Source organism: Eriocheir sinensis, chromosome 38, assembly GCF_024679095.1.
Source record: "Eriocheir sinensis breed Jianghai 21 chromosome 38, ASM2467909v1, whole genome shotgun sequence".
Taxonomy (NCBI): Eukaryota; Metazoa; Arthropoda; class Malacostraca; order Decapoda; family Varunidae; genus Eriocheir; species Eriocheir sinensis.
In genome coordinates this window covers 6,216,111-6,229,333 of record NC_066546.1, presented here as the reverse complement: position 1 = coordinate 6,229,333, position 13,223 = coordinate 6,216,111, and the positions used below count along the sequence as shown (strand labels likewise).

Sequence of the window (13,223 nt, the reverse complement as noted above, 5' to 3'; positions counted from 1 at the left end):
ACATATTCAAACATTTCTCACCTGTATATAACTACCTATTAAACGACCCTTCTACCTTTGCTTACCTGGACCTTACGTGTTGCATTCCCACAGGTTCCTCGGCCTTGGGGTCACGTGTTCCTGGAGGCGAAAGGATCAGGTCAGGCAGTGGCGCAGATGGACATTACCTGGGGTGTTGACCTCGACCGCTACCTGGAGAAGCCGCCGAGGAAATACTTTGACCTGACCGTGACCGAAACGTATCCGCATTTCCGCAACAAGTCCGTTATTAACACCACGATATGCACCAAGTGAGTGAAGGAGGGAAGGAGGGAGGGAGGAAGCGAGAGAAGGAGGGAAGAGAGGAGAGAAAGGGGAAGAGAAAGAAGTATAGGAAGGGAGGAAGGAAGGAGGGACTTGAACGGGAGGAAGGGGAAAAAAGATGGAGAAAAGGGGGACAGGAGGGAGGGAGGAAGCGTGAGAAGGAGGGAAGAGAGGAGAGGAAGGGGAAGAGAAAGGGAAGTAGGAAGGGAGGGAGGAAGGAGAGCCTTGAACGGGAGGAAGGGGAAAAAGAGATGGGGAAAAGGGGGACAGGAGGGAATGGGTGTGAGAGAGAGAAGGTTGGGATGAGAGGAGAGAGAAGGGAAGGGGAGAAGAATGGAGAAAGTGAGTAAGGAAGGAAAGACGGTAACTGGAGGGAATGATAAGTTTTCTGAGTCAAGACGTATGGTACTTGCTCAGTTATGTTAGGTTAAGTTAGGTCAGGTTAAGTTTAGGAAATTTTCAAACACATTATATCCAAAAATCTATAGCATAAATTAACAAGGAAAGCCTTCACTTTGTTATATAGAAAGCCTCATTAGTAAGGAAGCATAGATGAGTTTTCTGAGTCAAGACGTAGGGTACTTAATCAGGGTTAGGTCAGGTTAAGTTTAGGGAATTTTCAAACACATTATATCCAGAAATCTATAGCATAAATTAACAAGGAAAGCCTTCACTTTGTTATTTTGAAAGTCTCATTAGTAAGGAAGCATAGATGAGTTTTCTGAGAGTCAAGCGTAGGGTACTTAATCAGAATTTTCAAACACATTATATCCAGAAATCTATAGCATAAATTAACAAGGAAACCCTTCACTTTGTTATATAGAAAGTCTTATTAGTAAGGAAGCATAGATGAGTTTTTCAGAATCAAGACGGATGGTACCTCTGTTGTTTTGTCAGGTTAAGTTTAGGGAATTTTCAAACACATTATATCCAGAAATCTATAGCATAATTTAACAAGGAAAGCCTTCACTTTGTTATGTAGAAAGCCTCATTAGTAAGGAAGCATAGATGAGTTTTTCTGAATCAAGACGGATGGTACATTTTTGTTGTTTTGTTAGGGTATCTTCAAACACACGATATCCGGAAACTTATAGCATAAATTAACAAAGAAAGCCTTCACTCTGTTATATAGAAAGTATTATTAGTAAGGAAGCATAGTTGAGTTTTTTTCGGAATAAAGACGTATGGAAAGTAAAACAACGGTGATAAAGAAAGGAAAAGTATTAGAAAGGGAGAGTCACTTCATTACCTTCGCTTCCCTCAGGTGGACAGCGCTGGAGGTGTCCCCGGTGAGTCACGCGGCGTACCTGGAGGTCGAGGTGGCCACGGGGTACTTCATCGCCCAGCCCGTGGCCAACAAGATCGTCAAGGATGCCATGAAGAGCAGCTTCCCGGAGCTCATCGACGTCAAGGTGTCCCAGACGCTCCTTTCCTGGCAGTTTAGTTATGTGAGTTGACCTCGTCTTTTATTTTGTCTCCTACTTACTCCCTTCTTACTCACTTCTTGCTCCTTCTCCTTCTTACCTGTCTCTCCCTCTCCCTCTCTCCTCAGGTTCCCAGTGACAAGATGAACTGTTTTTCCTACACCTTACGAAGACATTTCCCGGCAGCAAACCTTACCTCAGTTCGCTTCGCTACCATCTTCGAACTCTATGCCCCAGGTGAGTGAGACAATAGTAGTAGTAGTAGTAGTAGTAGTAGTAGTAGTAGTAGTAGTAGTAGTAGTGATTGTAAAGATATGAGGAGGAGAAGAAAGGAAATGAATGAGAAAAGGAAAGGAAAGGAAAGGAAGGGATAGTAGTGGATAGGAAGGGAAATTAGCAGTAGTTGTAGGGGAAAGGAAGGGATTATATTCTCATTTTTCTTCTTTTTCTCAGTCGTTCAATTCATTCAGTCAGCCTTTCACTTATTTCATGGACATTACTTTCTCATTTCTGCTTAGTCTGCCCCCCAACACTGACCCCCCCCCAAAAAAAAAAAAATTCAGTAGGTGTTGGTAACAATGTTCTATCTCCACCCAGAACACTTCGAGACAATAATCATAAACTCCACAAACCTCGCCGCCCTTGACATCTGCGAGGTCTGCGGGTCGTACCAATGCCCCTACTGCCCTTACTACAGCGGCAAGGCTCCCTCCCTCCGCCCCTGCCTCCTGACGCTCATCCTCTCCGTCCTCTTGCTCTCCGCGCCGCCTCTCGTGGACTCCGTGAGGCAAAAAGTAGGAGTATGACATAACCCGTATTCTTAAACGTACCCACTCCTCAGTTCGCCTGTTTGAAGTCTCTCGTTGAAGTTGCTAGGCTTTATAAGGACTGTTTTATGATCCTGGTGACAGCTCGAACGGGAGAGTCACCCTTAAAAACCCGGTTAATCTTCTCTGTGGTCTTTATAAACAGAATTTTCGGCGCCTCAGTTCGCCTCTTTGAAGCCTCTCGTTGAAGTTGATGGGTTTTCATGGACCGTTTAGTGATCCCAGTGATAGTTGTACATGACTTTTGCACCTTTGACGTAAGAATCACCTTTGAAAACCCGGTTAAGCTTCTCTGTGGCCTTAGAACATAGTTTTAAAGAGAGACATACGTTCAAAGATGTGGTTGCAGCGAGGGAAGGGCGGTGACCTTGGGAGAGGCGCGTCAGCTGTCCTGCATGACCCCGCCTTGCCCGACGCCAGTGTTACCAGATCCTCGTACTCAGAACATTGCATCTATTGGTTTCAGCCTCAAAAGTGTCATACCTATATAAATAACGATATTCATTTAACTATTGTGCAAACTGTTAACTAGTGATGTTTTTTTAGTTATAGTTTGGGGTAGGAAACCGGAAAATGCAGTGTGGTGAGTACGAGAATCTAGTAACGGTGCCCTATTCTCAACTATACCCCGCCCTTCCCTCGTCTGTGCGTGTGTGTGTGTGTGTGTGTGTGTAGTTTTAAGCACGACTGCATTGACTGAATGTGGGTGTACATCTATAGCGTTGCCCGTGAAAAGGTACGATAATGGAGATATACGTTTAAGAGTAGAGTAGAAGGCTGGCTGACTGACTGGCTGCACACGTATTGAAGTCCAAGCAATAAGCCATCATGTTCAGAGCTCACCAGGAGAGGAGAATGCCAGTCTTGCGTCCCTTCCTCCAAAACGTTGAAAGAGTTCGTAGAAACAACACCGCCTGAGCCCATATTCCCAAACGTTTCGACACCTTGGCAGCCTACTTCGACTTAAAAAAGCTCTCGTAAAAGTATTACAGCTTTCCATGGATGGTTTTATGACCCTGGCGATAGATAAGGAAGATTTTTGCGCCATGAACGGGAAAACACTCGGAGAAAGAACACCGCCGGAGCCCATATTCTTTCGACACCTTGGTAACCTACTCTTATTTAAAAAGGCTCTCTCGTCAAAGTATTAGAGCTTTCCATGGGTGGTTTCATGACCCTGGCGATAGATTAGGAAGATTTTTGCGCCTTGAACGGGAAAACACTCAGAGAAAGCCGGAGCCCATTTTCTTTCGACACCTTGGTAGCCTGCTCTTATTTAAAAAGGCTCTCTCGTAAAAGTATTAGAGCTTTCCATGGGTGGTTTCATGACCCTGGCGATAGATTAGGAAGATTTCTGCGCCATGAACGGGAAAACGCCCAGGAAAACCAGTACTAGATTTATGATGTTTTATTATAACGACGTCCTGATATCTTTGTTTTTCGAAAAGGACGCCGCACCCGGTACTACTAAGCTCCTCCCTTTAAACCGTGTAATACAAAAACGATGCTTCTTTTTTTAATGCTTACAGAATTACGAATAACAAAACACGGATAGGCACCTTTTGAAATGCGTCCAAACTACGTAAATTTGAATACACTCTTACTAAGGGTCGGATTATAAGACATTTCGCCGCCCAAGAGCACCTATTGGACAAGGCTTTCGCAGGAGTTGTGGGCATTTCCAGTAGTAGTTTTATGACCCTGGTGGTAGTTTGACCCTTCCTCTCTACCGTGAACCTATAGAAACACATATTTGACAAGGCTTTCGCAGGAGTTGTGGGCATTTCCAGTAGTAGTTTAATGACCCTGGTGGTAGTTTGACCCTTCTTCTGTACCCTGAGCCTAAAAACACTCAGAATCTGATTGATATCCCCCTTTGACCTTTAGAAATAGCTGATGTGAGAAGGGTAAGTGTCTTGTAATCCCAGCCTTATTAAACTCGTCCACTTCCATGAGACGTCTGCGATTTCTTACCAGAGAGAAGTGACACTCAACTTTGGGCCGGTTTCATAATCCAATACAGCAAATTTGTAAGCTTCACAACCAAACACAAAAGGCGACGAAAATTCCTTGTCTGGTGTGTGGCGTGGGCATAAAAAGGAGGAAATTTAAAGGGGCTATTACACTGGGCAAATTTTCCGTGGATCTTCAATCAAACCACGATTTTCGCTGGCGTGGTTCTTATATTTCCGTGGTTTTCTGACGTGTCCACGATCTTCCAAAGCTACAGTAGATTTCACCGAAGGACGGCGGTATTACTCACCATCATCAGCAGCAGCAATAACAAGAAACAAATGAGAACCACGCTAGCGGAAATCGTGGTTTGACTGAAAATCCACGGAAAATTTGCCCAGTGTAATAGCCTCTTTAGGAAGCCACACGGGAAATCTCTGTCGTATCTGGCATTGAGTAGAAATAACGGATCATTGTGGAGAACAGGGTTTGGCTTGGCGATTACAATAACTCTGTGATGGACTGTCGAACTGACCCTTTGTCTGATTCACTTTTACAACTTCCAGCGACGACTTCAAACGTTTTTTTTTATTTTTTTTTTTATTTATTATTTTTTTTTTTTATTACGTGTTAGCCTACAACGCCAGTAGGATTTCTTCAGGGGCCTGGTGGTCGGCCCAAGCCCATCATGGCGCAGGCAAGTGTTTATTGTGGCGCCATCTATTCTTGGCTCATGATGTCCCCCGGAGCTCATTCTTGATTCACTTGGACGGTCTCCTCTAGAGTCCGGGTTGATGGGTGGTCTTCAGGACAACATGTGGGTAATCTTAGGCCACTCGGCGGTGACTGAAAAATCCCAGATGGTGGCGTGCGGATTTGAACCCGTGTCGCTCAGAACGCGGTGAATGCGGGGTCCGCACGCTAACCACTCAGCCACCGCCTCCCCATATTACGTCTCAACCTCCGCTTCGGTACTCATTTTCCAACTACTTAGGCTCTCTTTGCCATTATTAACGATTAGACACGTTCCCGTGAGAGTTTTCCCGCTCATTACAGAAATAGGGTCAACACAATACAATACGATCTTAATGATCATACGTAAAGGCCAGTTTGTGTGGAAGTAACGAGGCCTTTTCTTAGTACGTCAGTTATATTTTCAGAAAGACTTGGTTAACGATGTGTTTTTTCCTAGAAGTAGATCAGACACAAACAAGAGTACGACTATACATAAAAAACTCACCTCTCGCAGTATTTCTTTTCTGGTGAATGTCCTAAATATAAGAAAAAGTAGCAATATTAAGAACCACCCAATCAAATCAGACAAACAAAAATTAAATTAGACACAAACAAGCGTACGTCTATACAGAAAAAACTCACCTCTCGCAGTATTTCTTTTCTGGTGAATGCCCTAAATATAAGAAAAAGTAGTAATATTAAGAACCACCCAATCAAATCAGACAAACAAAAATTAAATTAGACACAAACAAGCGTACGTCTATAAAGAAAAAAAAAACACCTCTCGCAGTATTTCTTCTCTGGTGAATGTCCTAAATATAAGAAAAAGTAGCAATATTAAGAACCACCCAATCAAATCAGACAAACAAAACTCAGTATTTCTTCTCTGGTGAATGTCCTAAATATAAGAAAAAAAGTAGTAATATTAAGAACCACCCAATCAAATCAGACAAAAAAATTAGATTAGACACAAACAAGCGTACGTCTATAAAGAAAAAGCTCATCTCTTGTAGTATTTAATTTCTCGTGAATGACCCAAATATAAGAAAAAGTAGTAATATTAAGAACCAAACATTCAAATCAGACAAACAAAAATTGGATTATCCACAAACAAGCGTACGTCTATAAAGAAAAAGCTCATCTCTTGCAGTATTTCATTTCTCGTGAATGACCCAAATATAAGAAAAAGTAGTAATATTAAGAACCAAACATTCAAATCAGACAAACAAAAATTAAATTATCCACAAACAAGCGTACGTCTATAAAGAAAAAGACTCATCTCTTGCAGTATTTCATTTCTCGTGAATGACCTAAACATAAGAGAAGTAGTAATATTAAGAACTAACCATTTAAATGAAACAAACTCCCGAAATATTATAACGAAGATCACCACCGTTCCTGTTGTCACGTATATAGATGTTTTTTTAAGTGCTGCCAATCCCTTACCTTACTACGTTATGAGTACAAATTTGTATGTATATGTTTTGCCCGAATACGTGAATGTTTATATATGTGTATGCGTGTGTACGTGCCTAGTTAAATGTGTGTGTTGTTGTATGTAAGGCTGAATGGGTTGATGTGTGTGTGTGTGTGTGTGTGTGTGTGTTCTGCGAAAAAAGACAGACAAACAAACACACGCACAAGAACCCTTGCAAGAGAGAGAGAGAGAGAGAGAGAGAGAGAGAGAGAGAGAGAGAGAGAGAGATTAATTGAAACTTTTATCCACATAATATATTATATTATCCGCAATCATGGCCTCCCCCTATTCCCCCTCCTTCTCCTCCTCCTCCTCTTCCCCCTCCTCCTCCTCTTTCCCCTCCTCCTCCTCCTCCTCTCTTCTCTCCTAAGCCCTTCGTTCTCTTTTCAACTCCTCCTCTTCCTCCCTTTCTCTCTTCCTATTTTCTTTAATCATTCTCTTTCCCTTTTGTTTTTCTCTTCTCTTACTCTTTCCTTTTCCTTCTCTTCCTCCCCTCCTCCTCCTCTTCCTCCTTTATTTTTTCCCTTTCCTCCTCCTCCTCCTCCTCCTCCTCCTCCTCCTCCTCCTTCGTATTGGGAATGACAAGTAAACTATAGCTCTCAAAATGCTTCAGATAATAATGATAATAATAACAATAGTATTAATAATTATAATAGTAGAAATAATGATTATGTGAAACTCATGTGTATATAAACGTGTATGTGTGTGTGTGTGTGTGTGTGTGTGTGTGTGTTTATAAGACTCCTGTCGTTTTATATTTTATACTCACCATGTTTTGTACGTGTTCGTGACAAGTAATTCTTGTATTATACGTGTTTAGAGGAAGTTTCTTTGTTTGTGTTTATTTGTTGTTGTTTTTAGTGATGTCCGTGTGTGTGTGTGTGTGTGTGTGTGTGTGTGTGTTGTCCTCCGCCGCTGTGTCTCGTTCTCTGTGTCTGTTTTGACTTGTAATAAAATTGTAACAACTAACTTAGTGTGTTTGTTTGTTGTTTTGTTGGTGTTTGATTGTCCTCTGTAGTGGTACGCTGAGTAGTCTGCACACACACACACACACACACATCCTCTTTCTTCCTTTTCTCTCTTCTTTCCTTCCTTCCTTCCTTCCTTCCTTTCTTTCTTTCTTTCTTTCTTTTTTTTCTTCCTTTCTTTCTATATATACTCGTAGATAGATAGAAAGGTAAACAGATAGAGATAAAATTTGATATGAATACATAAAGGAGTAGTAGAGAGATGGATGCAGATAGATAAGTAGAAAGACAAACCGACAGGGTATCAAAGCACTTAAATAAACACAAAATTAATAAGGTAGGGAATATGAAGTTAGATTAATATAATGATACCCCATGCATGAAAAATGGCTACACAAACAACTTTAATGAAACACACACACACACACACACACACACACACACACACACCACACACACACACACACACACACACACACACACACACACACACACACACACACACACACACACCACACACACGCTTACCTATACATAAGAACATAAGAACATAAGAACGTAGGAGTCTGCAAGAGGCCGGTAGGCCTGTACAAGGCAGCTCCTTTGAACCTAAGCTCCCGTGTATCTAACCCCACCTAATATTCCTGTCCATGAATTTATCTAATCTATTTTTGAATGTGACAATTGTATTGGCACTCACCACATGACTGCTAAGCCTATTTCACTCATCCACCACCCTGTTAGTAAACCAATTTTTGCCTACGTCCCTGTTGAATCTGAATTTATCCAGTTTAAACCCATTACTTCGTGTCCTACCGGGTTCTCTAACCTTATGAATATCCCCCTTATTAAAGCCCTTCATCCATTTAAAAACCTCTATCATGTGTCCACGCACCCTTCGCCTTTCTTGAGAATGCAAGTTTAATTGTTTGAGTCTTTCCTCGTATGGCAAGTTTCTCAACCCCTGAATCATCTTAGTCATCCTCCTCTGCACTGATTCTAACATTTTGATATCCATTCTATAGTAAGGTGACCAGAATTGAACCGCATAGTCAAGATGAGGTCTAACTAACGCTAAATATAGTTTGAGGAAGACTTCGGCGTTTTTGTTGCTTACGCTCCTTGAAATAAATCCCAGTACCCTATTTGCTCGATTTCTAGCTTGAATGCATTGTGCCCCTGGACGGAGATCAGAGCTCGCTAAGACCCCTAAATCTCTCTCGCACCCAGACCTGCTTATGAGAGCGTATACGTGCGTTGGTGAGATGAGGAAGAAAGAGGAAGAGGAGGAGAAGGAAACAAGGAGAGGAAGGAGAAAGAAAGAGGAAGAGGAGGAGGAGGAAAAAAGAGAGGAAGAGGAGGAAGGAAGGAGGAAGGGGGAAAGGAGGAAGGAGGAAGAGGAAAAAGGAAGAGGAAGGAGGAAAGAAGAGGAGGGGGAGGAAAAAAGGAGAAGAAGGAGAAAGGAAGAGGAAGAGGAGGAGGAGGAAAAAAAGAGAGGAAGGAGAAAGGAAGAGGAAGAGGAGGAGGAGGAAAAAAAGGAGAAGTAGAAAGAAAGAGGAAGAGGAGGAGGCAGGAGAGAGAAAGAGGAAGAGGAGGAGGAGGAAAAAAGGAGAAGGAGAAAGAAAGAGGAAGAGGAGGAGGAGGAAAAAAGGAGAGGAAGGAGAAAGAAAGAGGAAGAGGAGGAGGAGGAAAAAAGGAGAAGGAGAAAGGAAGAGGAAGAGGAGGAGGAGGAAAAAAGGAGAGGAAGGAGAAAGGAAGAGGAAGAGGAGGAAAAAAGGAGAGGAAGGAGAAAGAAAGAGGAAGAGGAGGAGGAGGAAAAAAGGAGAGGAAGGAGAAAGGAAGAGGAAGAGGAGGAGGAGGAAAAAAGGAGAGGAAGGAGAAAGGAAGAGGAAGAGGAGGAAAAAAGGAGAAGAAGGAGAGAGAAAGAGGAAGAGGAGGAGGAGGAAAAAAGGAGAAGAAGGAGAAAGGAAGAGGAAGAGGAGGAGGAGGAAAAAAGGAGAGGAAGGAGAGAGAAAGAGGAAGAGGAGGAGGAGGAAAAAAGGAGAGGAAGGAGAGAGAAAGAGGAAGAGGAGGAGGAGGAAAAAAGGAGAGGAAGGAAGGGGGAGACGTGAATTGCTACTTCCCGTTACCTGCCCAGAAATTGAGGCAGATGAGTTGTGCGAGTTCTTACGGGGCGAGGCTTATTTCCCCGTAGCGAGAGAGTGGGACGCCTGAGATGAGATGTAAAGGTAAATCAGCCGACAGGTACTAGTGCACGAAATTACCTGTTCCACCTGACTGATGAGTTACTCTTTTCCGCTGGTTCAAAGTGTGTCGTCTCGTTTGATGCTTGAAGGGTGGAATAGGTAGTTAAGAGGAGAGAAAGGGAGAGGATGAGCTGAAGAAAGAAAGAACAGAGAACAGGAGAGAGAAGGAAGAGAACAAAGATAAACAAAAGAGAGAACAATAGGGAAAACGAAAAAAGAGAACAAATGAGAGATCGAAGAGAAACAAAAGAAAACAAAGAAAAGAGAAAACGAAGAGAACGAAAAGAACAAGAGAGAAACAAAGAACATGAGAACAAAAATAGAACGAAAAGAAACCAAGAGAAACGAAGAGCAACAGAGAACGAAAGAGAATAAGAGAACAGAAGAGAAAACGAAGAAAACAAAAAAGACAGCAAAGAGAAACAAAACAACAAAGAGAAACCAAAAGAAAAAAAGAAAAGCGAAGATAACAAAAGAGAGGACAAAAGAGAACATAAAGAACAAAGAACAAATAACAGAGAACACAAGGAGAATCAAGAGAACAAAATAGGACAAAGGAGAAGAGAAAGAAACAAAGAAAAACAAAAGAGAAACGATAGGGCTGGTTTTTATAGGTACGTGTTGGTGTCAGTTAGTTAGTGTGTGTGTGTGTGTGTGTTTGAGGAAGAGATGTAAATAGAGTAGAGGGAGGAGGAGAAGCAGGAGAAGGAGAAGGAGAAGCAGAAGGAGAAGGGGAGAGGGTGAAGGAATAAGATAAGGAGGAGGAGGAGGAGGAGGAGGAGGAAAATGAGGAGACGGGAGAAGGGACACACACACACACACACACACACACACACACACACACACACACACACACACACACACACACACACACACACACACACACACACACACACACACACACACACACACACACACACACACACACACCTTTTACTTGATTGAAAATACCGGCTGGCGTAGTGTGTGAAAATGACATCCGGCCCATTTAGGCTTAGGCCGCCTCTTTGTGCAGGCTCCCAGCGGCTTTAACCTGAGCCTCCATTACTCTGTTGTGCCCAAGGTCGGTACTCTCAGACGCTTCAACCCTCACATCAACTTTCCAAAGGTCGAAAAGTAGATCAGTTGGGTTCTAATGAGTGGGGTTTCAGGTTCATGGTACAGAAGAAGGGTCAGATTACCAGAAGGATCATAAAACTACCCCTGGAAATATAAGCTACCTCTACTTACGCTTTATATAATGATGGAAAGAAGAGGAGGAAGAAGAGGAAAGGAGGAATTAATCGTATTTTTTCTTCTCATTATTATTGTTATTAGTTGTAGCAGTAGGAAGATGGTGATGATGGATAGGAGGAGGAAGAGGAGATGGAGAATAAGGCGACGCGCCCAGCGTGTGAAGGGCCTCATTGAACTTCATTGATTTCTAAACCACGCAGGAAAAACGCGCGGGAGCAAACCGCGCGGGAGAAAACCGCTAGTGTGAACGGGGCTCTCCGTCTCCGTCTCTCCGTCCAAGGGCACAATGCATTCAAGCTAGAAATCGAGCAAACAGGGTACTGGGTTTCATTTCAAGGAGCGTAAGCAACAGAAGCGCCGAAGTCTTCCTCAGGTTATATTTAGCATTAGTTAGATCTCATCTTGATTATGCGGTTCAGGTCTGGTCACCTTACTACAGAATGGATATCAAAATGTTAGAATCGGTGCAGAAGAGGATGACTAAGACGATTCAAGGGTTAAGAAACTTGCCATACGAAGAAAGACTCAAACAGTTAAACTTTCATTCTCTAGAAAGGCGAAGGGTGCGTGGAGACATGATCGAGGTTTATAAATGGATGAAGAGCTTTAATAAGGGGGATATTCATAAGGTTCTGTTGGTAAGAGAGCCGGGTAGGACACGAGGTAATGGGTTTAAACTGGATAAATTCAGATTCAACAGGAACATAGGCAAAAATTGGTTTACTAACAGGGTTGTGGATGAGTGGAACAGACTCAGCAGTCATGTGGTGAGTGCCAATACAATTGTCACATTCAAAAATAGATTAGATAACTTCATGGACAGTGATATTAGGTGGGGTTAGACTCACGGGAGCTTTGGTTCAAAGGAGCTGCCTTGTACAGGCCTACCGGCCTCTTGCAGACTCCTACGTTCTTATGTTCTTATGAAATGTTTGAGGTTGCGCTTCCATCCCTCACATCAACTATTTCCAAAGGCCGAAAAGGAGACCAGTCGGATTCTAATAAGTGTTTTTTTAAGGTTCACGGTACAGAAGAAGCGTCAAACTATCAGACAGAGCATAAAACTGCCTCTGGAAATGCTCACAACTCCCATGAAAACCTTGTCTTCGTCTCGACTCGCCACGTTTCGTTGCAATTCAACTTCGGTAACCGTACAGGAAGAAGCTTTACCTCATCTTAAAATAATGCCCATATTCTCAAACACTTTGAAGTAAGGCTTTCGTAGAGGTTCTGAGTATTGCCGTTGGTAGTTTTATGAGCCTAGTGAAAGTCTGATAAGGCCTCCGCACCGTGAAAGGGAAAACCACTCACGAGAACCCAACTAATCTGCCTTGGGACCTTTGGAAATCGTTGATGTGAGAGGCGGAAGCGTCTTATATACGGGCGTCAGAGTCTCACAACCATTCATCAAGGAGACGACGACGTTCACGAGGTGATATGAGTCCCTGGGTGTGTGAATAGGTGAGTCTGTATCATTTGGCTTTTCCCTCGTTTCTTCTTGTTAGTCAATGTGGTTCGGTTCACTTGAGACAGGTCGATTGAATTTTTAGACAGGGAAGAAATGGTGGATTGAAAAAAGATGATGACAATGAAAAGGAGAATTAAGATAAGTAATGAAGAGACAGAAAGAGAAGGAATAACATGAAAATAGGATTGATGTAGGAGGAATAGAAAGAGATTAATAAAGAAAATACTAAGAGAAATAGGAGGGAGTGGGAGTAACACTAAAGACATGAGAGAGGAAAATGAGGGATAGAAAACAAAAGACAAACGAACATAGACGGAAGCGAAGAGACAAAACAAGAAAAGTGAGGAGATACGAATAAGAAAATAGACAGGAGAGAGAAAATTAAACAGAGAAGGAAAAAAGGAAGGACGAAACATGGAGAAAAAACAAAAATAGAAGGAAAGAAAGGGAGAAACGAGATATGGCGGATAAAGAGAAAGACAAAGGGGATAAATTAAAAGAATTAGAAGATAATGAAAGGGAAAAGCCATAAAAGAAAGACAATAGACGATAATAGGGAAGAAGGAAGCAGAGAGAGAGAATTAGT

At 42.5% G+C, this 13,223-nt stretch overlaps 1 protein-coding gene and 1 long non-coding RNA gene across 3 annotated transcripts in view; one reads left to right on the top strand and one right to left on the bottom strand.

Annotated features, from left to right (window-relative positions):
* Positions 1 to 13,223, top strand: part of LOC127008591 (CD109 antigen-like) — a 129,347-nt gene that overhangs the window by 98,879 nt on the left and 17,245 nt on the right. For both annotated transcript variants that reach the window (XM_050880800.1, XM_050880802.1), the window contains 4 exons: positions 94 to 290; positions 1,568 to 1,751; positions 1,856 to 1,964; positions 2,325 to 2,521. In XM_050880800.1, coding sequence (XP_050736757.1) covers positions 94 to 290; positions 1,568 to 1,751; positions 1,856 to 1,964; positions 2,325 to 2,521 — 687 coding nt within the window. The remainder of the gene's footprint in view (positions 1 to 93; positions 291 to 1,567; positions 1,752 to 1,855; positions 1,965 to 2,324; positions 2,522 to 13,223) is intronic.
* Positions 2,528 to 6,064, bottom strand: LOC127008593 (uncharacterized). The gene is made up of 3 exons (XR_007761201.1): positions 5,885 to 6,064; positions 3,812 to 5,747; positions 2,528 to 3,657 (listed from the first exon to the last, which is right to left on the bottom strand). It is a non-coding gene; the product is annotated as an uncharacterized LOC127008593 (long non-coding RNA).